Below are 23,684 nucleotides of genomic sequence, written 5' to 3' on the forward strand. Positions count from 1 at the left end.
TACGGTAGACAATCCACTGTGACTCAATTCATCCAGGGAAAGGGAACCGCCACTAAAATGTAAAAAAATCCTCAGAGTGTGACACCACCACTCTAACCATGTCCTGCATCGGCGGGTGTGGTGGTGGGGCAGAAGAATTACCACGCAGCAGATTCGGGAGTTGCCCCTCCATGCAAGTTTTTGGAGGTCATCCAATCCACGCCCTGCCGATTTGCCCGTCAGACACCCCAGTCCATGTGGAATTAAGCTATGGTCAGTGCGTCCGAATTATCAGCGTTGGAGCGGATCAACAGAAAGGCCGGTAAGGATTCGGAGCTGCCCTGTGAGTGTGAGGTGTAGACAGTTCAGGCCCTCAGTCGTCGACGCGACAAACGGGTAGCTCTTTCCGCGACCCAACCAGCCAACTCACTTCCTCACCTTGATACCCCCCGACTTTCCGGCGCCGCCTTCACATTCTACCCATCGCGAACCCTTACACACAATTTAACGAGCTACATCAATTTGTCTGGGTGATTTCTCAACATCACCCGTCCATCCATCTACACACCACCGGCAGCCACCATTTAGTCGCGTGGACTGTCGACAATCCTCGAACGGTGTCGCAAAGGGGAGATGCCAGTCTCCCATCAAACCGCATAACGCACTTCATAGCAAGATAACACTATACGAGCCACGAACACGACACCGCGATCATGGCCTCACAATCCGCTGACCCGCAAACCAACGGCGTCCCCGCCTCCTCGGGCGCCTCAGCCTCACAAACCGCACCAAACACCCAAGCAACAGCAACGACACCAGCAGCAGGCGGCTCCCAACCCCCATCCCAAACCCAACCGACCCAGTCCTCATCCACCCAACAAACCTCACAGCCGTCACAACAAAATGCCCAGCAACAGCCAGGGCAACAACAACAGCAGCAACAACAATCAACACCCCTAGCCCCCAACGCCTCGGCCCCGCGACCCCGCGACTCCCGCATGATAGAGCTCCTCCTCACCTCCCAGGGCGTAACCTCGTACGAGTCCCGCGTGCCCCTCCTCCTCCTCGACTTCGCCTACCGCCACACCTCGAGCATCCTCTCCGACGCAATCTACCTCTCGGCGGACCCCTACACCTCCCAAGCTGGCAGCAAGGCCTCGGGCGGCGGCGGTGGCGGCGGCGGCGGCGCGGGCTCGATCCCCGGCGCGGTGGGCGACGCCGCCGTCTCGGCCAACGCCGTCAAACTCGCCATCGCCGCTAGGCTGGGCTACCAGTTCCGCGGGGGCGGCGGCGCCGGCGGCGTCAGCAAGGACTGGCTGCAGGAGCTCGCGCGCGAGCGCAACAAGACGGCGCTGCCCAAGGTCGCGCAGAACGAGTGGGGGCTTAGGTTGCCCAGCGAGCGTTTTGTTCTCAGCGGCGTCAGCTGGGGTCTCAAGGAGGCGTGGGAGGAGGCGGGTATGGACGAGGACGAGGACGAGGACGACGAGGATGGTGCTGCTGGGCCCGGCGCCGGCGGTGAGGGGGCGATGGAGGGCGTCGAGGCGACGAATGCGACGGCGGATGAGGATATCGGCGGTGATGGCGTCGAGGGCGGCACGATGGAGGATGTGTTTGGCAAGGACGTGGACGAGGATGCAGAGATGGAGGGCACTTCTTAGGACTCGGGCCACTCGGTGAAATCGGAGCACTCCGGGTCCACGATGGGACAGATACCTCAATGGCAAGATGAATGAGGGGGATTGGCCGTTAACGGCGACCAAAAAATACCCTGGTTTAGGGGCTTATTATGGAACAGAGCATTAGGATTTGAAGCCCGGGTGGCCATGGGCGCGCACTTTGGGGAAGAGGGGCAATGTGGTCGATTAGGCGGGCAATTGCACATTACTTTTAGGCAAGGTTCGGAGAAGAGATGGTCACGGAGCTCATCAACCTGGAAAGCTCTTTTGAGATTCAAATCCGTATCATTCTGGAAGTGAGCTCAAAAGAACGACTCCGCCCATATCATAAGTAAGCTGGGGCCAAAATTCGATGCATGCTTAGTCTGCGGTAGAGTTGAATCAAGACAATCACCAGTATCATGAGTAACTCACGAGTGTCATGAACCAGAATCGTAACAGAGTTGAGTGATAGTGTGTCCTTTTTCAAGGCTCACTATTGAATAAAGTACCAAAGTCTAAACGCCTTTCGCTATGCAAACGCATCACTTCCCTCCCTTAAACCGAAACCCAAAACCCGCCAACCATGCTCGTAACCACCAAGCCGCCGTCTAGAAACTCCCGGGTACAAGAAGAAGCGCATCGACACGGAGATGTTAGTTCGCACCTGCTTTAACATTAGGATTGTAAACCGAAGCCTGTTCCTCCTTTTTAGCACACTATTTCTGCACACCTTTTTCAAGGGCGAGATGATTTACCCCAGTGATCAACTCGGCGCCAATGTCTTCCACAAGCATCATTTGTGCCGGCGTGGAAGACTTGGTTTCCTTGCTAATGGGCTGAGGAGTTCGCTCGCGTTGTTTCCGCACTTCGAGCTCAGCCATTTCGTCTTCTTCGTCGTCCTCGTCGTCTTCGGCTTCTTCATCGTCGGCGTCGTCGTCCTCCATGATGGAGGCGGCCAGCTGGTCATCGCCGTCGATGCTTCCACTGAGGATGCTTTCGCGTTCGTCACCGTAATCGTCGACCGAGTCTCGGGAAATGTAGCTCTGTCCCATCTCATCACCAATCTCCTCGTCATCATCGACATCTTCTTCCAGATCAGCTTGCTCATTATCGTCATCTGTGTCGCTCGCAGAGAATTCATCCAAATCCAACGGAGTATCTCTCCAGTATGAGAAATCCGTGTACTCTTCTCCACCACCCTTGACCAGAGTGCTGACGGGTGGGAAGAAGTGATCTACAACCTCATTGATGTTGATATAACTCAGCTTGAGTTTGTTCAACGTGAGCAAGTCGAGGGAGACCTCAGCATTGGAGTTGATGGTAAAGATACGTTTCTTAGGAACATCCACTGTCCTGTACGAGATCTGGTCCGTGAGACGGTTTCCAAATCCAGCAAAGAATGGTGTCCGATCAGGGCCGTACAAATTTCGGATATCCCGAAGTGTGGCCATCTTGAAAACCTCGGGTTTCCTAAGGTAGACCTCACGGCGGAGGGCGGCCATGGTCCGATCCGGGGACAAGATGGTAGGGCCCCGCGGCACTCGGTATTCTCCCTGCTGAATACCGGCGAGATAAGCCCTGGTCGTATCGGACTGACCCACTGATCGACTGGTCAGGTACATGATGTTGTACCCGTTTGCGACAATGTCACTGTAGAGTTTCGCGACTCCGGCGTGCGTCCAGTCACGGCCAATCATGTTGAGAACGTGGCCCAGGGCATCCGACTTGGTAATCGTGCCGTCAATGTCTGAGATGACAACGGGCGTCTCATGCCTCCACAGGTACATGTTGGCCTGGCACGTTGCCCTGTTGACGGTGAAGCTCATGGTGTTCTCTCCAGGCTTCAGACACAGGTCTTTCAGCTGATCACTAGTCAACCGCAGCGTCTTTGCGTAATTCAAATTCGGGTCACCAGCCGTCGAATGAGGAGGCGTAGTGGGAGGAGTGTGTAGGCCAGAAGCACCGGCGTCTGACTCGGTCCTGCGGTGGTTCGGAGGAGGCACGGTGGTGGTAACATCGCTACCGTCGCTCTGGTACCCAGGGTCAGACGCAGCATCCGCCGCAATGACGGAATGAAGGCGGTAGCCAGCTTCCATGGTCTTCTTCTTCGCAGCCTCTTTGGCCTCCTCGCTGCTGTAGATCCAGATATTTCCGTGCTCGTCCATACCAAAAAGTGAACCAATGTCATATGGGCCCTCGAGCTCCTCGGAGAGAATCTTTCGCGCAAGAATCTCGGCACGGAATATATCTTCTTCGTTGCTCTTGAAACCAGTCATATCAAGCATAAGGTCGCCGCTCTCGGTCACATGGCTGGGGATGTTGTTGGCTGACAGCTCCTTGGAGAGCATGAGAGCCCGTTCGAGCGCTTCCTTGGGTGCCAACGGAGGAGGGCTTTGTGATCGCTCGGACATGGCAAAATCGGTAAGGCCTTCGCCGAATACTCGGTCGCTCGTTCGAGCTGATTTACGTAGGACATCATCGCTGTAAGGGCGCTGGGCGGCTGAGGAATCCCAGTCTTCCGATCTCAGTCGTGCGTGGGATGAAAGGTCGGGGGATGTGGATAGAGGCGTGTCCAGCCCTACAACAGTTAGCATTTGCTGCCTCATAGAAGATCAATAAGGGTAGGGCAAGTGAGGAACAAACCATGGGGTCCGGGTCCGAATGTTGCAGCGTGAAGGACAGATGGAGGCGGTCGTCGAGGTTTGGAAGCCTCGGAATCCAGGTCCAGCAGCTCTGGCTCGCCGAGTCCAGGTGAAGAGGGGTTCTCCGGGTTCAAGGGAGGGCTTGACGCTGGGGAGACCAAGGGCGAAGTCTGCAGATCCCTCGGGATAGTATCGCTCGTCTCGAAGACGAAGAAGGCCTCTCCCTCCTCGCCGAGTTTCATGGAATAGGGTTGTTTGACTCCGTTGACCTTGAATTCAACCTTCTTCTCGTAGGGCCTCAACAAAGAGAACTTTCCGAAGCGCACGTGAAAGGGCGAACAGTTGAGAGAGCCGTCTTCCCGCTCAATGACGATGACATCGATGGCGCCACTGAGGGTTGCCGGGTTTATGGAGTTCCATGTCGAAGAGACGGAGGCGCTGAGATTCCGTACGTACTGCATTGTGACTGAGGAGTTGTGTCGCTGTTCGCGACAGGTTGGAGGGCGGGTATCTTGAAAGCAGGCGAGCCAGGACGTAGAGACACAAACAACAGCAGGTGACTTTCCAGGACGAGGTGTTGCAGTCTTTCGAACCTCAGGCAAGGCCGGTAATCGGGTAGCTGGGTTGAGCTGTGCCGCGAGGTGTGCGGAGGCGAAAGCGTAATTGTTGGGGAAGCTCGTGGATGGTTATTATTGGGATGCAGGGGACGAGGGTGGGAAGGGAAGTGGGAGGGGCGAGAGAAAGAGAGCGACAGTGATGTGTGAGTGAGTCGATGGAGGCTGACTGAGTTCGAGAGATGCGCGCGCGCAGAGCAAGGGAGCGGAAGGGGGTTAAATGTGGCCGTTCGTTTGTTCGTGAGGGATGGTTCGAGCCGAGAGTCTCACGGATAGAAGGGACGCCTGTTGAAGTCGAAGAGAATAGGTACAGTGAATCACGATTAAAGTTTGGGGTTTCGCGGGGTCGGAGGCGAAGGGGAGAAGGACAGGAACGGCTTGGGAGAGAGAGAAAGAGGATCAAGCAACCTTTCCTCCGTACATATGTACTCCGTATGTGCCCGCGCTCAGCAGTTCGGAGAGGATGGGATGGTGCAAAGATGACGAAGCTGAATCCTTTTGGGGAAGGACGACTATTCGTAGAACGGCAGCACCTGCAGCAGTGAGTTAAGGTAGTACCATAGGCCGGTGGAGCTAAGAGGAAAGGCGGCGGCGGGCGGCGCTCGCGGGCGATCCTGAGGAGCGACCTGGACGGGAGTGTGAGGGTGAGGTACTCCGTACGGGGGGGGGACAGCACCTGGAGCGGACAGGGGCGGCAACCCCTGCTTGTTGTTCGCTAGGCCCAACAAGCTACGGCAGGCCAAGGCTGCCCTTTTTTTTTCCTTCGCCCGCCTTACCTAACGCTGGGCTGCCGCGGATCATGTGAAGGTGGACATTGCATCTGCCCAGCAAAAGGGGAGACCACATATCATCACCATGACCAGAGGGGAAAAAAAGATTTCAACCCCCAAAGGACAACCCCCGGACCACTTTCACCGTTTGGGGGGCAGCGCCACAGCCAACCCACCCCAATGGAAAAACAACCCCTGGTCGGCCCTCAGGACTACCGCGGCGCACTCACAATCTCGCTGGCATGGACCGCATCTCACCGGGCTCAGGTTCGAAAGAGGGACCATGGACGCTAACATGGCCGCCATTGCCGGCATTAGGAGAACCGGGCGAGGACGATGAGCTGGTCTGGCATTCCGTGGCACGAGGAAAAAAGGCCCTGTGGGCTTGACTTACATGAGCTAAGCCGAGGCCCTTTACCTACCTTACTCACTCAAGTGGCATGCCTGGGTAATTACCCACTAGTTATCCGTAGTAGAAGAATCCATTTCTGCAAGTCCACGTTCAATTTATTAGGCGCAAGAAAGAAGTTCAAATATATTTTTGCTCAGGTGTCATACCTCCACATGTCCGTGCCTACTCGTTCCTATCTCAACTTCTTCCTCCAAAGGTGAACATCAGGGCCGAAACACACAACACCAACATCCTCAGCACCAACATCTCCTATTTAATTGTCCGCCCTACGGATACCTCACGGAAACACCCATTACTTACACAGCCGTCAGCGAGCAACCCTCGTACTTTGCATACTATGTACAGTGACTACGACGGGACACTCCACACTCCACACTCCCACTCCCCTAAACCGGGCCACCCGCCTGACTCGGCGGTGTAACTAAAAGTACCCGTGACACTTTTTTTTTTCCTTCTCTCGTTTGCTGGTTCATTTCCTTCTGGGGACAGAGTTCGTCGCTCTTTCTCCTCCCCCCCCCCTCATCAAATGAAAGAAGAAAAAAAGAGGGAAAACAGTCCAGTCAGATTTCTCTATTTGTCTGCTGATGTCATAACCCAAAAAATTACCCCTCCATCTCCCAGACTTCTCTGACCGATTCTCCTTGACCCGATAATACACATGGCCAGACGAAACCCGTTCTTCTTTCTCCCCCTCTAACCCCCCCCCCCCCCCGCCATTTCTGTCACTATAACTCAAAATCCTCCTCCTCCGTCATATCTTCATCACCCGGGCATTTTTCTCCGTTCGTTACCAGCCAAGATGGATTTCTGCTCCAGGTCTACTTGGTGGCACCCGCCAAAGAGCCGAGGTCACCTGTGCAAAAAGTGATGTGGGCGCATGAATCACAACCCATGCTTTCCCTATTTTCCCTCTTCCCCTTTGTCTTTTCCTCTTTTCTCTATAAAAACGTTCTCCATAAAAAAGAAAACAGGAGAGGTTTCTCGGGTATCCGTACGGAAAGTACGTATCAAAGGGGAAAATCTCAGTCAAGGCCCTCCCTCCCATGTGGCCTTTTTTGGTGTGTGTGCGTTCATCCAATCCCGATTTAGACAATTTCTTTCCACGCGGCCAATGTCCTGGGCTGTCTCTGGACCCAGACACAGTGTGCAGTTTGCAAGTCAGGCATACCTACCCGTGCTACCTTACCCAAACCTTGCGGTGAATCTAACCTAAGGAATTTAGATGCCCCTAAGATCTGGTTCCGGAATGCTTGGCAACGGCGCAAGGCAAGTGTAATCTTCCGCCCTGCATTTGTTCCACGCCTCCCATCTGCATTTCTCTTGGTTGGCTGCCCTGGAGACACCATTTGACCAAAGGGACTGTTTGGGTATTCCCGACATAACAAGAAGCAGATCTTGAGTGGAAATGAAGCATTCATGTCACGGGAACGGAGCTAGCAACCATACAAAGTACTTGGATGGCTTGAGTCTGCCAAAGAAGCAATCGGTTGCTAGGGCACGAGAGCATTCTTCACTCATTTCCAATCTCAGTTTGGCAATGAATCAATACTTTTATATATGCTTCAGAATTTCGAAGCAGCACGACTTATTGTGCAACCCTTTGGCCCATAAGCCCCGGATAGTTTATCAAAACCCCCGCGGTTCGGTCGTAAACGCCAATCATCCCATGTCATTACGCTTTACATATTCACTCAATCTCCAACATGGCGGGGGCCTTGACTTCCTTGCCGCTGAGTTTCTCCAGTCCCTCGCCGCCCTGTGAAAAACAATGATTAGCATCCGCGTCTTTACATCATGTAAAGAAAAGAATGACTTACGTAGCTGAAAAGAGGGGAGACTTCGACTCCATCCTCCTGGCTCGCACCGGTGACCACGGCACCGGCGGCCTCGAGCCAACGCTTGCCCTGAAGCATAATGTCACGCTTGCTGGTGTCGGGGTCATCCTCTCCCGTGCCGCGGGCATTCTTAAGCGGCGAGAACTCGTCCTCGCGCTTCACCTCCATGGAGGCGAACTTGCTGAGATCCAGCATGGGGAAGACGTCAAAGACGAACTGCTCCAGCTTGATACCGTTAGGCTTCTCGGGCTTGACAGTCTCGCCGGACTTGAGGTCGGCATAGGGGATCTTCTTGCGCGCAATGTGGTGGGGCAGCTTGTGCGCCCACTGGGGAATGCTCTCGAGGAAGCGGAAAGAGTAGTAGTGGTTGACAATGTTGGCGGCACGGAACTTGAGGACTCCGGGCTGCTTAGCGTCCTGTGCTTCGGCGGTCTCCGTGTCAATCTCGGAGTACTCGACGACGTCTGGCTTGCCGTTCTTGAGCAGAATCAAACCGACAGACTCGGTGGCATTGCGCTTCCGCACCACCTTGGTGGTGATGTCGACATCCTTGGACGCCGAGAAACCAATGAAGACAGGGTCGGCAACCTTGACGAGGCAGTTGTCGACGCAGTATGCGTGAATGTGCTCAATGCCTCTCTTGCGCATATCGCCCATGACGTCTGACACAACCAGCGCCTGGTAGATACCTCCGTTGCCATCAGGTGCAACGGCAACCTTGCCCTTGGACTCGAGCAGAATCTTGCCCTCGTTCGAGATGCAAGGCAACACACCCTGCTCAAAGATGAAGACGTTGGCCTTGTCCAGGCCAAAGTAGTTGTTCTCCTGGAAGTACTTCTCCGTGGGGCCGCGAGTGGGGCCGGAGGTCATGACGTACCACGGCACGACAGCGCTGCTGGTACCGGCCTTCTTGGCGGCAAGCTCCTGGACCTTGCGAATACGCTCTGCCTGGATCTGGAAGAGCGACTTCTGGCTGGGAAGGCCGATATCGTAGCAGCCCTTGGGTGCTGAGCTGCCCAGTCTGGTGCCCTGACCGCCAGCCATCAGCACAACGGCCACCTTATTCTGTCCGATCAGTTCGAGACCCGACTGGTACCACTTCTCAATGTCTTCGGTCTTGGAGTCGAGGATACTGGCGGTGGCAGACTCGGGCAGGGGCTCGAGGCCGGACTGGGTGGATGCATCTTCGGTCTTGGGAGGGTTCAGAGCACGGTCGGTGATCTTGTTGATGTGCTCGGGGTCGAAGCCAGACAGTTGCTCGAAGAGGGTTGCCTTCTCGGAGGTAGGAAGGTCATCGTAGAAAGTGAAGACATGATCTTGTCCAGCGCTCGCGTACTTCTCCTTCAGCTGAGCAAGCTGCTCGGCAGAGGGTTCGGTGGCGGCAGGCTTGTTGGAGCCAATGTTAAGAGCGGACTTGATGGCTTCCATGATGGGCCAGGCGGATATCGCGGTAGAAAAGCTTTCGAGCACGGCAATTGGAGCTGTAGAATAATCAGGAAACGAGCTGATTTGATAAACACGACAGTTTCAACGTGGAAATAAATAGGAGAAGCAAAAGGCGGAGTGGAAGTAAACAAGTAAGGTCGCCAGGAGGATAGCTCACCTTACTTGTAGTCCCCGCCGAGGACCCCTCAATGGTCCAAATATAGTGCTGGAGTGGGAGCTGCTTGCTGGGATGACAAGGTACCCGCCAATTGCCCGGTACGATGGATTGGACAAGTCGGGTTGCTTTCAGACTTGGTGGGTTGGAACCCCCCTCATTCCAAGGCCGCGAGACGTCTTCAGTGCATGATAGGTCGCTTTCGGCTGGCTGCCCCTCACTCCAACTCGTTTGCAGGGGACACTCGACAACCAGCCACATCAGCACATGGACCCGGAGGCGTCTTCAGGGCCAGCATCCTGCGGGAGAGGTAGGCTTAGTGGCGTAGGAGGGGTCTCGGATACGAGCAGAAGCTTCTCGGGTTGAGGATGATGAAGCTGAGTCCTCAGCTCACGTAAGAAACTTGACGATATGCGCTACGTTGGGTGTGGGAATCGGGGCTGTGCGACGTGGCGTTTATCATTGGGTTCTAGTGAATCTAATTCATTAGTGAGGAGCACCAGGAACCGAAAACCAGAAAAGTCGCAGTCTAGGTAGCACCTTCATGAGGTGAAAAGTCGACTAGAGGAACTAGATAATAAGGTTGTCAAGTTACGACAACGAAACGAGTAGGAACTTTGACGTGGTTGAAGCAGGTAGGAAATGAAGAAGGCGTGTTCGGGAATCGGGATGAGGCGCTCTGCGTTGCACATGGCATGGCGCCTCAGGTTGAAGATCAAGAACCTGAGGCTCAACGTAAGGTACCTTAAGGCGCTTGCAACGGCAGGTGGTGGAGGTTGTCTTTCTTGCAACGATTTCAACACCACAATCTTATCATTCGCGATCTACATGCCACCAATTCTCATCGTCAGTGTTGAATGAGACGGCAACACCGAAGCCTGCTATATGGGCATCGGGCTTCTTGCAGTGCCCAAAGGCACGTTACACTCCCTTAGCCGTGGCAGATGTGCTGCAAATGAGGCAGCTTCCCCATACTTTAGAGGAAGGACGAACAAACACCTTGCGAGATATAGGCAGTTAACCTTTGATTTCCGTTCAAATGCCACGAGTCTGGAAACCATAAATGGAAATAAAAACATGTCATGAATTAGAGATATAAATCAACGACATCCTTCACTCTTGGTTAAAATACATCTTGTCCGTCCTTCCCCTCCCGGTCTCTCACTCTCTCTCTCTCTCTCTCTCTCTCTCTGCTACCGTCACTCCTCACGGGGAAAAGACTCTCGTGCCTCCCTTTCGCACCCCTGCCGGCGTCCAATGCAATGCGGCAATGCCCCTCCTCCCATCCCGATCTTTTCGAGGCGGCCGGCACTACTTGCCTTACCGCCCCTCCATCTCCCCCAGCGCCAGCGTCGAGCAGTACCAGCTTCCCCCTAGCTGGCCGCTGCCATGCCGCCTGGGCTGCGTGTCAGGCAACCCCCCAATTGACTTGGACCCCATCCACACAGTATCAGCCGCTAGCCGTGATACACGGTACAGGGGACTGGTGGACAGTGCTACGGTGAACCGAACAGCAGCAGCAGCAGCGCCTGAGTCTGCAATACTCGTGCCACTACGTGTGTCTGGGCTCGTCAACACAACTGCCGAGATTTTCATCCCTCCTTCTTATTCCCTTCTTGCCCGACATATCCTTCCTCCCAACCGACCGCGCCAGAGAGGAATAGCGAAAGGTCTCCTCCTTCGCTTTTCTCCCACTCTTCCGCATCTTCTACTTTCTTTTCTTTCCCCTTTGCCAGCGGCGATGTTATGGACCCTGTTCATGAAATTCCTCCTCGTAAGCTCCCTCATCGCCTGGTGGCTCAAGCGACCGAATAGCCGCTTCCAAAAGTTCGTCCTGGCAGCCGCCAGTCTCGCAACCTTCTGGGTTATCGCTCCCATTTACGCACAACTTTGTCTCGCTTGGTCCGTACACTACACCCGTGAGGGTATTCGTTATTGGAGTCTGGATGAGTTGCTTGTGCGGCATGCCAGTATGCTGGTGACTCTCGCCGCAGTCATTTGGTCAGTTTCACCCACGCGCCTCTTCCCCTCTCCGCCTTGTCCTGCTGTTCGCTGCCACTTTTTCCGACACGTGCGATCCTTCTAACGACCTTTTTCTGACCTTGTTCAGGCTGCTACACCGCGCCTGGCAGACTCTCTGGAAACCGACGACCGATCTCATCAGCATCCTTGGAGTGGACGTCCCCGAGGCCCCCGATGTATCCTTAGCCGGAATTCGACCCGACGCGGCGACTCTCAACTGGACGCGACCAACACACAACCGACCTGTTCAGAAATTTCTGATTCAGGTCAATGGCGTAAATGGTTGGTCTTTGTTCGACTCGTTCGGTGGCCGTGGAAGACGAAACTGACATATCTTCACAGTTGGCGAATCGAGGCAGGAAGAGACAGCCATTACTGTTACGGGTCTGAGGCCCAATCATTGCTACAACATACGAGTCATTGCTGTTGGACCGAACAACTTCCAAGCCGGTAGCCAAGTTATTAGATTGCGTACCTATCGATCCGACGGACGGCCAGAGCTGGGCAATTCGAGACTTCCCGACAGTTTCCAAGATCAAGATCCGCGACCAGGACAAACTCCGTGCGTTGAAGACAATGGCAGTCGTAGCCAGGTCCCAACCATCGAAGCGGCGCCGTCTCTTGAAGGCGGATCCGCCGCTGCGCGAGACGGTCCTTCCGGCCAGAGACGCAACACTGTCAATCGCAGGCACTCTCCGTCCATAGCAAGTCAGGAGCAGCCGTCAATCAAGGACTTTTCTGGCGACCACCCTGAGGCGTCGCTCAAGGAGCTAGCCGATACCTTGGAGCGGTCGAGGAAGGAGTTTGTGGAGACGGCATCCTTACATGCATTCGAAGAGAGCGAGCACAGACATCTCGAGGAGAAATTGAAGAAGGAAAAGGAGGAGAAAAAGAAGATTCAGAAAGAGAAGGACGACAACACTGCGCAGTTGAGGCAAAAAGTCAAGTCCACCGGCGAACAGATGAGACAGGCCACGAAAGAGAAGGCCCGCAAGGAGAACCTGCTGAAGGAGAAGCAAGATAAGCGCAAGAAGGCGATGGATAACATTGATAAATGTGTCGCTGAAACCAAAACTATGCGCAAAACTCGCGAAGGATTTGCAGCGGAAAAGGAAGGTCTCGCACAGAGCCGTGATCTCAAGATCAAGCACCTGGACGAGGAGAACTCTGCCTTGCAAGATGAGTATTCTCAACTCGAGACCGAATACAAGGAAAAGAAGGAACAGCTCAAGGAGCTCGAGGATGCACGCAGGAAGCTACCTGGTGGCGAAGAGGATGATACTTGGCGAGAAGACGACGGGAAACTGAAGAGAGATTTCGAGATGAAGCGCAGGGAACTCCAGAGTCAACTCATCATGGAGAATAGGAAGGCTCAGCAGCTTGAGGGTCACATCCATGTCCTGCACGCCCAAGTCTACGCCCAGAACCAACAGAGCATGCAGTTCTACAATCAGGCGAATTCTTCGGGCGTCGAATTCGACCCCAACGCCTCGGCACAAATTAAGCATCGAAGCCGCACCGGCAATGCTCTTACCAATACCGTCGCATCGCCCACAGGTCCTTTCTCAGCCTCAGACTCTCCCTTCGATCCTCCGATCGGGTTTACCAGTCGAGCCCCGTTCTCACATTTCTTGGACATGCCCGGGGGCGAGGCCTTTGGGAGCGACCAATTCTCTGATGCTGATATTAGGGCTCTCACGGGGAGCGCGCCGCTTAGTCCTACGGCGGCCGCCCTCCTACCTTCTGGCATCTTGGGTGACGACGAACCTAGCAGCCCTGATTCTCTCTCTCGCAGAAGCCCGTTCATTCCGGGCTACGAAGATGACGCTCCGTCGCCAGGATCGTCCAGACGTTCGAATAGTGTTCCTTCTAGCCCCCCAGGATCATCGCATGTCACCGCTTTCCCACCTTTCGCCCCTGACAACGGCGATCCCGCGTTCCTCAAAGACATGACATCCTCCCCCGGGGGACAGCCATCGCCAGCTGCAAATGGACACCGTTTCACGGATCTGATCCATTGGCACAGAACTAAAGGCTCCAAAGCTGCCGATGACGGTGGCCCCATGTTGGGCAGCCTAAAGCATGGTCAGAGTCAGTCCTTTCCTAGGCAGACGGACGATCTTGATGGAACAAATCGACGCCGAACCAGCTTCTCGTCCTATACGCAAAACCGGAACTCGGCTGGACCTGACACTCTTGAGGCGGCGAGCGCGGCCAACCTGGGACGCAGCATGTTTTCGTCGGCTCGCAGGTTGATACCATGGAATTCGTACGCGGACCGAGATCCAAGCAGCCCTAGACCTGCTTCCATGGCCTCAGCTGACTTGCCACGACCTTCCACCGACAGCGGATCCATTTGGAACCATCCAGCTGATCGAGGAAACCGATTTTGGTCACCAGCTGATGGGCGTTGGGCGTCGCGGACTCCATCCAGGCGACCATCTCTCCACGGCTCACCGGCGGCTCTCAAAACGACACTGGCGTCGGCCGAGGACGAAATTCTGGATCACGAAGCCTTGAACGATCCCCAAGTCTCGCCGAGCCAGGTTGGCGTCATTGGCAGCAGACCACCAGCCAGCAAACAGAACTCGGACAACAAATCCTTGTTGAACAAAAGCTTGAACCCAGCTGCGCCAACCTTCTCAATTGGGGGACTATTCCGCAGTAAGGATAAAGAAAGTGACTCGGGCAAAGAGAAGGATAAGCCAAAGTCTAAGGGCAAGGGCAAAGACAAAGCCAAAGACAAGGACGCAAAAGAGAAAGGCAAGACTAGGGATGTTTCCGCGCCTAGTCTAGACCTACCGCAAGGCTACGATGCGTCTCCGACAGAGTCCAGAAAGTCCCGCGATGCCTTCTCTGTCCACACACAGGCGTCGGTCACTGAATCTCGGGAGTCCTTGACGCTTGATAGGGCAGTGTCCAATACACTTTCCGACTCCAATGCCAAGGATCAGGAGAACGCCTATAGGAAGCTCTTCAGGAAAGGCAGTTCGAGCAAGTTCAGTCTTTCGTCTCGTCTAAGCAAGGACTCGGGACTCTTTAAGAAAGGGCCTGGGAGCACCACGAACTCTGACAAGAATTTGTCTGCGGATCGGTCCAGCTTTGGTGATATTGACGACTTTGGCGAGGAGGGTTTATTCGGTCGAAGCTACGAAAGCGTCACCAGCAGCCCGTCTGCAGGCCCGGCTAAATCCAGAGACGCCAAGGAAAGCAGGATTTCTGGCTGGAGCAGCAAGTTTTCCATGAAGAAAAAAGGCAAGGACAACCGAGAAAGCCTTGAGTTCCACCAGGCTACCCCTGAGGGCGAGGTGGAAGAAGACAAGAAAGACGAGTAGATCCAGCTGATTTGTCGGTGTCAGATGGCCAAAGCGATGTATTGTATAGCGAAAATCATTAAAAATAAAAGATCAGGCGTTCCAAAAGCCATATCGTCACCAGTTCAGATCATTGAGTGAAAATGACGAGATATTTGATCTACGGTCTCTAAATGCCTGTAAAGTGATGCGACAGTTGCTGTCATTCGTCTCGGTTGCCTCGATGTCTGCTGCTTGGTTCCTGATATTAGCATCAAGTAAGGTAGGCGGTGAACTCGACGAGCGGCGGCAGAAAGTCTCAATTGGCAAGCTCCGTCCGAAAGCACGGGTCACATTTCGCGAGAGGAACGAACGGGTAGCTGTAGATTTACCCACCCAGATCGAACCACCCGCTGCCTCTGGTCTGCCGACAGACATTTGAACGAAAACATAAAGGACACGAAATTGCCCTTGTACAGAGACATTGATTTCGAGTTTTCCAAGGCGCAGTCTCGTTTGACGATCCGCAGCAACAACAACCGATCGCTCTCACGAAAAGACGTTCCCTACCCCCCCCCCCGAAAGCCAACCCTCCGAAAACGCCGGCGTCCGTCCACTTCAACCCTTTCCCCGTCAACCGACCGACCGAACGAACGTAGCGTACCCTCACGCTTCCCATACTCTTTTCCTCCCCCTCCCGCCGATTGATGGCCGCGATGGCGGCTCAGAACCCGACCGGCGGCGCCCCCGCGGGCCTGCCGATGCCCTCGCGCAACCCGCTCCCCCTCTCGGCCACCCAGGAGGCGCAGATCAGAGACATTTACCACGCGCGCGTGCGAAACGCCTGCGCACCTGAGATTAAAGGTTTGTCGGCCGTCTTTCTCTATACATATATCTATCTCTCTCTCTATCTATAGCCTCGTCGAGCCGAGCCTCTTCTCTCCCATCCCACAGCCCTTCCAAAGCCCAGCGTTTCCCTTACAAATTCTCCACCTCTCAAAACAGCTTCCTTGGAAAAACAGTCGGGATTCAAGATGACTAACAACTCTCTCTCTCTCTCTCCTCAAACAACAGCCTTTGCAGACTGCGCCCTAAACCGCACCTTCACCGTCTCCTTTGTCTGCCGCACCCAGCTCCGCGCAATGAACGGCTGCATGAAGGCCCACGCCACGCCGCAGGAGCACGACGCCGCGCGCGAGGAGTGGTTCGCCAAGCGCATGGAGCGTCAAAAGGAGCGCGAGCGTAAAGCCGTCAAGAAGGCGCAGCAGGAGGACTTTATCAGAGAGTGGTGGGGTCTGCCCGAAAAGGACGCCGAGACGAGGAGGAAGGAGGAGGAGAAGATGAGGCTGGGCGAGCGCGTGGGCGGGTACGCTGCGAGAGATCGAAAGAGTGTTGCGGCGGCGGAGGAGAGGCGGTGATGAATACTCGGTACGGGGAATAGGGGGATGGGGTTTGTTCGGGGAGGGATGCAGAGTTCCCAGAGGAAAAGGGGGAAGGTCAGATGCATTTGATGGGCGTTCTGGATTTACGGTTTGGGACACCCTGCTCTATGGCGCGGCCATTCGGCTTGTACAAATACACACCAACACAACATTTCACACCATGTAGACTATATCAATCCAAAAAGGGGGGCCGAAGCCTGGAGATGGCGGTCATTGTCACATATACTATCAAGGCCTGCTAATGGCTGCTCAAGTTTCCAGCCCTGGTTTTGTGAATCAATTCTCAAGTCTGTCCACTCATGATCTAAGCTTTTTGATCTATTTGGCAACCCATCTTGGCCACTCTTTTGGCTTGGATGTGCCCATTTTCTGCATAAGATCCTCCACCCCTGGAAACGCCAAATTCCATTCTAGAAACAAAGGTACGACCGAATAGGGGTCCACTAGGCCTCTCTCTTCTGGAGCTCGGCGGGGAGCAGGGCGACCTTGTCCTGGAAGAGCTTCTCGGCGCGGGCCCAGACGGAATCGTTGCGCCAGTCCTTGAGGTTCAGGAGGGTGGGCAGCAGGTCGTTGCTGAAGGCCTCGCTCTGTCATTGGGGTCAGCTAACTTGTGCATGATGATTTTCTCCAAAGTTTCAAACTTACAGACTCCCTCGGCAACAAAGACGGGAGGTGATCGATGGAGATGACGCTCAGGGGCGGGTTCTCCAGTCCCTCGACGGGGACCGTGGGCTTGTCAAAGGTGGTGGCCACGGTGTAGACGGGGACTACAAGTGAACGCACAATCAGCATTGGCTAGTGAAAGAACCAAAGCGAGGTGACCTACTAGGGTTGTGGGGGTTGGTGGTGTCAGCAGAAACATCGCAAATCACGCTGAGGTTTCTGCCAGGGGCCTGCAGAGACTCGCGGTTGAGGAAAGCTAGATGAACACGGTCAGCTTGGGGATTCACAAATTGGCACCCGATATCTCCAACTTGATCAACTCTTGGGAAGCTCATCATGTTGCTCTCACTCAAGAGAGTTTGCCAGCCGATGCGTAATGCCGGGTAAAAGGGAGAAACATACGAGGAATAGGTTGGCTACGGTGAACAATTTGGTTAGTTAAAGCTCGGGGTCCAAGTCTCTCCCAAAGAAACATACCTGAGGTAGATGCAGTTGACGAAAATGTCGGCATCCGTGATCTCCTTGTAAGGACCGGGGTTCTTGGTCTCCTCCATATCCTACAGTCCCATATCAGTGTGTGTTGCGGTAACAAGACTTGGTCTTGACTCACCCAGCGGACGATATCCTCAACGCCAGCCTTCTTAGCCATCTCAACGGCACCGGAGCCGCAACGTCCAAGAGCACCGATGACGATGACTCTAGGCTTGCGTCCAGCCTTGGCAATACCCTCTTCCAAGGCCTTCTTGACATCCACGATGAGAGCATCCTCATTGGGGTACGCCTCGACGGCGGGGAAGGGCTCGCCGGGGTGGGTGAGCTGCCAAGCCCAGTTCTCGAGAGCAAGGGCAGCGCCGGAGAAACCAGCGTGGAAACCGAAAGCTGCAACTCTACGGCCGGACTCGTTGGCCAAGAACTCCAGGTCGAGAAGGGTACCACCGCCACGAGGGAAACGGCCAAGAGTCTTCTCCCAGCCACCTTGGTTCTATACCTGGGTCAGCAAGCTCTCTGGTGGTGTTTAGCTCAATTGGGGCTAATGTACCTTGTAGACGTGGAGGAAGGTGACGTGAACGTGCTTGAGAGGGAACTCCTTCTCCTCAAGCTCCTTAAGACCGACAATGATCACGTCCGCCGGGGCTGACTCCCAGGAGTATTCGGGCACAAGGGTCGCGCCAGCGGCTTCGAACTCGGCATCGTCAAAGATGCGAACCTGGGGATTGTCGAGTCAATGTTTCGTTCCTCACGAACAGTGATTTTTAGATCGACGAAAACGTACGGGGCTCCTTTCGACTCTGACTTCGTAACCGGCGTCGACTAGCTTACGAGTAGTGGTAGGTGTGAGTGCGCTCCTGTGTTCCAAGGGCTGACGTCAAAGGTTAGCTATCTCTGAATAACCCACGTCAATGTAAGCTACCACAATCGTTACATACCTTGGTCTCAGATCTGAGGTGAAGGATCGTGTGGGCCATGTTTGCGACTTCGATTGAGGTGCCTGCGAATACAATTGATTGCTGTTGTTGGAGAGGAAGCTACGAAAGTTCGAGGCGGGAAGGTTGAAGATGATTAAAGTTGGGTGTGGGGCAATGACTCCAAAACATCCCACCTTGTGTGTGACTCTTCTGTCTTGCGTGCGTGCCTGTATCCGTAGGGGACTTATTATTTCACCGCTTATCGGAGCGCGGGGTACCTGCTAGGAAGGCACGTTAAAATTACAGGCAGGGACATGGGATGGCAGTTACCAGTGAGGTGAACCCAACTTCTTCTTTTCCTTTTCGGTCATTCAGGCGAATAGAATCTCTGCCTCCAACAGCTGAGAAATTTTTACTTTTTTTTCTTTTCTTCCCCTTTTGCGACATTCTGCCCAGCCAGGACTTACACCACTCACGCAGCGGCGGGTGACGCCATGCAGGTACCGGCCGAAGCTGCAACGTCTCCAACGTTCTCTCGCTTTCAGTCAAGTCATCAATGGGCCAATCAGACGACGTCGCCGATATCGCTTGACCTTCTTCCCTTCCTCCATGCTTTCCACGCTGGTTGATGACCATGCATACGGGTTTAATGTTTAGACAACGTTGATCAGTGCCTGTTGATTCAGATCTTATTTATTATATTTTTACACCGTTTCTCTAGCATGGCATATACACTGCTAAAGTCGCGGGGTGATTTTCAAGTCTCCCAACAGTTCGAGTACACCCTCAGCTACACCCCAGGACATCTCGAACCCCCTACCACCAAGTCCATATGCATGGATTATGGTGTGCTTCTCGTCCACTTCCTCTCTCTCCAGTCTCAAGCCGCCTTTCCGTGTCGGTCGTCGCCCCACGACATCTTTGAGGACGCGATACTCTCCATCGTCCCCGAGAATCTTGGGATACGTGGCAGCAAAAGTTTTGAGAAGCTTTTCCCGTACTTCCACTGACGGTTCAGTGTCCCAATTATCGGGTTCTTTTGTGCCACCAACGATAGTGCCGCCGTCGAAATTTCGAGGCACGCAAAATGTCCAGGATCCATCAGCATTCTGTCTCGTCACTGTTGCCGGGCTGAAGTTGGCTACGGCACACGTTTGACCTGAAGTACCTCATCAGCAATGTCATCAAAGCAAGTTGGCCGAGGGCAGCTGACATACCTCTCGTGATGAATGAGTTTGGGTCACCAAATCCAAAACCAGAGCAGTTGACTGCATATCGCACATTCGGCAACTCCTTCATCGAGAAGGCCTCGCGAGCATCACTGAGTTCCCTGCGGAGGACTTGGCCGCCACCCCAAGAGAACTTGCGAAGGAGGAACGAGCAGTAGATCATGGGGTTCACACACCATGTCTTGTACTCGCATCCCCACCTCACCTTGTCGTCCGGGAATTCCCTCTTACTCAGGGGCCGGAAATTCACCAGTCCCAAGCTCTTGGCCGTTTCCTCCGTGAGAGCTTTGTACTGGGCCGGGGGATCCTCGAGATATTCGATGCCAGGCATGAAAGTGATGCCAGCTTCAGGATTGCTCTTCACCAGCGAATCCATGTGCTGAAATGTTCTAAGAGCCATCGTATGATCGCGCTGTTCCATCTCGTTGGCCGGTATGACCCAGCGGTTGTGAGCGCCGCCCCATTGTGAGGTGTAATTGATTGAAGCTTTGCTGTCAACGGCCTCAAACGGGCTCGGAAACTCCTTGGCCACAATTGCTACTTTGTGACCATCCTGCTGGAGTCTCACGGCGGTGCTCAATCCGATTACACCGGCTCTGTCTGGTGTTAGCGGCCAACTCCAAACTTGAGCAAGAGGAGGGTTTGTTAGGTATTTACCCAATCACTACGATCTGTGCCATCTTGCGAATAATGTGACTGCTGAATCTTGGAAGTAAAGCATACGTCGGTCGTGTCAAGATGGTTGATAACAGGAGTTGTGAATATTTTCTCGAAAACTAATCACCCTAGGTACACGGAGCGAAGTCGAGCTACTCGGACACCGGCTCCACCATCAATAAAGTAGAATGCGCCGACCATCGGAGACAGTATCGGCGACGCCCGGCCCCAGAAAGATCGCCCGAGCCCGGAGACTCCGGTCAAGAGACCGAAGGAAACTCTAACCAGCCAGCCGACCACAGCCGGTCTTTTGCCCGATCGCCTTCACCTTTTCTCCCACCCAGTTGTGCTTCAAGACAACCCTCGAGCTAGGCGCCGAACCCAAGTGCCTTTAAACGCCTCTGCCGTTGAAAACGGGTTTGCGCATTCAAGGCTGCGCATGCCCGTCTCATTACTCTACAAGACGCAAGACCGAAACCCATAAGTTGTCTCACGGGCAGACCTATGACTTCCTCGACCGAAAAGTTGACCTTTGTCGAAACAGAGATGGCTCGATGATTCTTTTTTCTTTCTTTTTCGAAAGCCATGTGGAACGTGAACAAGCACTTTGAGCCCTTTCCACACGATCGGCGGATGCAAGGTGCCTCCAACGGCCCCCCGGCCAGGACAAGGTAGTCTCCCGCGTTACATTCTCGCTTCGATGCCCGAAGACCTCGCACGGCATTCTCGCAAATCCCAGGAACCCCAAGCCCAAAAGGATACACCAAGGGCGGTCAGAGTTCAAAAGATCAATAGAATGACCGCCCAATTTGGGGAGCTTGGCCAATGGCACCGGGTCTCCCGTCGAACCAACCCCGCGCGCCTGTCTCTCACCACCCTGGTCTCGGCGCCTAGAATGCAGTGTGATGGTCGGGCTGATTGGCCCAGCCCGCAACCTTTCACAATCTATTTTCGTCTACCCATCTCGACCACCATCTTTCCCCCCTTCCGGCCGCCCCTCCATCCTTTCTTTGGCTTCACAGTTCACCCACTCACCGCGGCCCGTCTGTCAAGAAGCCAGCGCTTACCCAGGCCTTCCCGTGGGCGACCTGCCGCCCTGTACCACGCGCAGTAGTGCCGCTGTTTCAAAGGGGGAGAGGAGAGTAAGGTAGGGTAATTCGTATATACACTCTCTTGGTATCGTTGGTAGTCGTATGTTTACACGGCTTTTCTCTTCCTTTCATCTGTGTTGTCTACCTAGTACTGCAATAATAAACGAAGTCTTGTTTGTTGTTTGTTTGGTACCACTGAGTCGGATATCATGCATCGGTAGCAGCTGGACTACCTGTTCTTCATTCCTTTCAGGCCATTTCCCCCCTACCCATATTTCGTGGCCAGATTTGAATATCATAGATACACCGGAGGAAAAACCAACAACATTCAATTCGAGATAGCTCTCTCCTAGCACAGCCCAGCATCATGTCGTCGTCGACACAGCCACCCTCTGGAGGGTACTCACTCTTCCCGAACCCCAACTCCAAGCCGCCAACGATAAGGAGGCCGGCATCTCGAACTCGAAAGTCAGAATCGCGTGAGCGGCCCCGGGCTGTGTCCCCCGAGAGCGTTCATCACGTCGATCAGGCGTCTCCACCACGTCACGGCAGACAGACGCCGCAACAGAGAGTCCAAACACCGGTTGAGCGATCGCAAACTCCACAAAGCCTTTGCCAGGCCCCATCAGGTGAACAACAACAACAACAACAACAACAACAACAACAACAGCAGCAGCCATCGCCGCGTAGTCGCGAGTTGCCGGCCCTCCCCCCGGCATCAGCTACGGAGGCATCGCCCATCCAACGGCCCCCTCCCGTTGCCGATATCCCGCCCCGATCAGATACCGCCTTCTCACAAGCACATACGCTTGTGCGGAACAACAGCACGCGGTCCAGAAGCTCGATAGCAAAGCTTCCTTTCCCCGAGGAGCCGTCGTCGTCTTCACAAGAGCAACCTGCTCTGCGATCCATCTTCCCTCAGTATAACCCGGAAAGGCCTCTCAACCAACAAGATTACTTCCCCACGCAAACAAGCCCGACTCATATCCCGCGGGCCGTGATCAACCGGACAACATGGTATCCGAACCCTCAGGAAGCTGAAGGTCAAAACGACCAGCACAGGAGTCCTCCCATGAGGAGCCCCCTGAGCGGAGGCTCAGCGCAAAGATGGCCAAGGAGACAGATCGAGCCTCCCATCATCCCCAATGTCTCATCGAATGAGCACATGAAGAGCCTATGGAAGGTCTCCAACGGCTGGAAAGCACCCCCTTCAGAAGGCAGAGTGTACTGCATGAAGATGTCTCAGGAGAAGGACGCACCTGTATATACGCTCTCCTCGACATCACAGCCATTCTACAACATCCGGCTCGATCCCACGTCCGCATCAGCCTACGTCACCCTCAGCCGCCACGACCCGGCCAAGGTCTACAAGGCCCCGAACCCCATGGCAAGCTCGTCAGCGAGCAGCATCCTCTCCGGCGTCGTCGGCCACAAGGACAGCAACAACGGCAAGGGCGCCGAGAGCAAACACTGGCAGGAGGTCCTCACCACCACTCTGGAAGAGGAATCCCGCAAGCACCCGCCCAACGACGGCCTCGTCGCCCTCCTCTACCCGCTCGCGGCCGCCAAGATGGCCCTCGACAAGCCGGACGACATGAACGCCATCATGACGGCCGAGACGGAATGCGCCCGCCTCGTCTGGGACCAGGACTCCGGGTCGCACTTCCTCGTCCACCCGGCCCTCGCAACCCCCTTTTGCGTCACCATTGAGCGCTCGCCCGCCTGGAGCCGGGTCGAGTACACGCTCGAGCACCACGAGTCGCCGCAGCACCTCGCCAAGCTGACGCGCGACGGTACCGGCGGCGGGTACCTCGAGGTCGACACGGCCATCGCCGCAAAGATTGACAGCTTCTTCCTCGTCGACGTCGCCGTCGCGGCGCTCATGCTCGTCGCGGCGGCGGACGAGAAGAATACCAAAGTCGAGACCTTTGAGCCGCCCCCGGCGCCGCACGATCCTGTTGGTAGCGGCCGCGACAGCCGGTTGAGCAAGAGGGAAGAGAAGAAGAGGGCCGCGGCGGCCGCGCGCAGGGGTAAGATGGAGGAGTTTGAGATTGACGTCGAGAGCCAGGACAGCAGCTTTGCGAAGCTGGAGCAGGCTGGCAAGGAGACGCGCGACAGGCTGCCTTGGCCTTTAAGAGCGCTGTTCAAGGTCGTGGCTGGGCTGTTCAAGTGTCTCGTCTGGCTGCTGACGATTGGCTTCAAAGCCCTTGCTGCCATTGTCAAGGGCCTTGCCAGGTGTGTCGGCGTCAAGTCCAAGTGAACCCGAGGCAAAAGAACAAAAAATGATGAATACGGGAATGATAAGGAAGGAAATGAGATACCACTTTTGAGTTGATGCATTGTTCTCGTACTGGTTCGTCTCTCACGGTTT

The 23,684-nt window shown here is 54.8% G+C and overlaps 8 protein-coding genes across 8 annotated transcripts; 4 read left to right on the forward strand and 4 right to left on the reverse strand.

The window, feature by feature from the left end:
- Window positions 1–692: 692 nt before the first annotated feature.
- BDP81DRAFT_449959 (uncharacterized protein) lies at window positions 693–1,637 on the forward strand (the record flags this gene model as incomplete). The annotated part of the gene is made up of 1 exon (XM_060592463.1): window positions 693–1,637. One exon carries the CDS (start codon window positions 693–695, stop codon window positions 1,635–1,637), a length of 945 nt encoding a protein of 314 aa, XP_060444594.1.
- Window positions 1,638–2,353: 716 nt separating this feature from the next.
- Window positions 2,354–4,740, reverse strand: BDP81DRAFT_449960 (Lipin/Ned1/Smp2-domain-containing protein; the record flags this gene model as incomplete). Its single annotated transcript, XM_060592464.1, has 2 exons — window positions 2,354–4,215; window positions 4,281–4,740. 2 exons carry the CDS (start codon window positions 4,738–4,740, stop codon window positions 2,354–2,356), a joined length of 2,322 nt encoding a protein of 773 aa, XP_060444595.1.
- Window positions 4,741–7,762: 3,022 nt separating this feature from the next.
- BDP81DRAFT_321009 (UTP-glucose-1-phosphate uridylyltransferase) lies at window positions 7,763–9,338 on the reverse strand (the record flags this gene model as incomplete). Its single annotated transcript, XM_060584576.1, has 2 exons — window positions 7,763–7,831; window positions 7,893–9,338. The coding sequence occupies 2 exons, from the start codon at window positions 9,336–9,338 to the stop codon at window positions 7,763–7,765; spliced, it is 1,515 nt and encodes a 504-aa protein (XP_060444596.1).
- A 1,695-nt stretch (window positions 9,339–11,033) lies between these two features.
- On the forward strand, window positions 11,034–14,985 carry BDP81DRAFT_349613 (fibronectin type III domain-containing protein). The gene is made up of 3 exons (XM_060586181.1): window positions 11,034–11,511; window positions 11,621–11,814; window positions 11,875–14,985. Exons 1-3 carry the CDS (start codon window positions 11,252–11,254, stop codon window positions 14,865–14,867), a joined length of 3,447 nt encoding a protein of 1,148 aa, XP_060444597.1. The 5' UTR covers window positions 11,034–11,251; the 3' UTR covers window positions 14,868–14,985.
- Window positions 14,986–15,421: 436 nt separating this feature from the next.
- Window positions 15,422–16,277, forward strand: BDP81DRAFT_32157 (cytochrome c oxidase biogenesis protein Cmc1 like-domain-containing protein). Its single transcript, XM_060584628.1, has 2 exons — window positions 15,422–15,689; window positions 15,900–16,277. The coding sequence occupies exons 1-2, from the start codon at window positions 15,533–15,535 to the stop codon at window positions 16,241–16,243; spliced, it is 501 nt and encodes a 166-aa protein (XP_060444598.1). The 5' UTR covers window positions 15,422–15,532; the 3' UTR covers window positions 16,244–16,277.
- Window position 16,278: 1 nt separating this feature from the next.
- BDP81DRAFT_32138 (uncharacterized protein) lies at window positions 16,279–18,625 on the reverse strand. The gene is made up of 9 exons (XM_060584609.1): window positions 18,358–18,625; window positions 18,204–18,290; window positions 17,970–18,137; window positions 17,541–17,912; window positions 17,408–17,487; window positions 17,333–17,346; window positions 17,094–17,186; window positions 16,913–17,034; window positions 16,279–16,854 (listed from the first exon to the last, which is right to left on the reverse strand). The coding sequence occupies exons 1-9, from the start codon at window positions 18,394–18,396 to the stop codon at window positions 16,711–16,713; spliced, it is 1,119 nt and encodes a 372-aa protein (XP_060444599.1). The 5' UTR covers window positions 18,397–18,625; the 3' UTR covers window positions 16,279–16,710.
- A 105-nt stretch (window positions 18,626–18,730) lies between these two features.
- On the reverse strand, window positions 18,731–20,319 carry BDP81DRAFT_349619 (FAD dependent oxidoreductase). Its single transcript, XM_060586182.1, has 3 exons — window positions 20,223–20,319; window positions 19,554–20,161; window positions 18,731–19,495 (listed from the first exon to the last, which is right to left on the reverse strand). Exons 1-3 carry the CDS (start codon window positions 20,243–20,245, stop codon window positions 19,074–19,076), a joined length of 1,053 nt encoding a protein of 350 aa, XP_060444600.1. The 5' UTR covers window positions 20,246–20,319; the 3' UTR covers window positions 18,731–19,073.
- A 1,069-nt stretch (window positions 20,320–21,388) lies between these two features.
- On the forward strand, window positions 21,389–23,573 carry BDP81DRAFT_489038 (uncharacterized protein; the record flags this gene model as incomplete). The annotated part of the gene is made up of 2 exons (XM_060595251.1): window positions 21,389–21,999; window positions 22,036–23,573. Exons 1-2 carry the CDS (start codon window positions 21,681–21,683, stop codon window positions 23,571–23,573), a joined length of 1,857 nt encoding a protein of 618 aa, XP_060444601.1. The 5' UTR covers window positions 21,389–21,680.
- Between the last annotated feature and the right edge of the window lie 111 nt (window positions 23,574–23,684).

The sequence above is a fragment of the Colletotrichum phormii genome (assembly GCF_030913505.1).
Source record: "Colletotrichum phormii strain CBS 102054 chromosome Unknown BDP81scaffold_11, whole genome shotgun sequence".
Lineage (NCBI taxonomy): Eukaryota > Fungi > Ascomycota > Sordariomycetes > Glomerellales > Glomerellaceae > Colletotrichum > Colletotrichum phormii.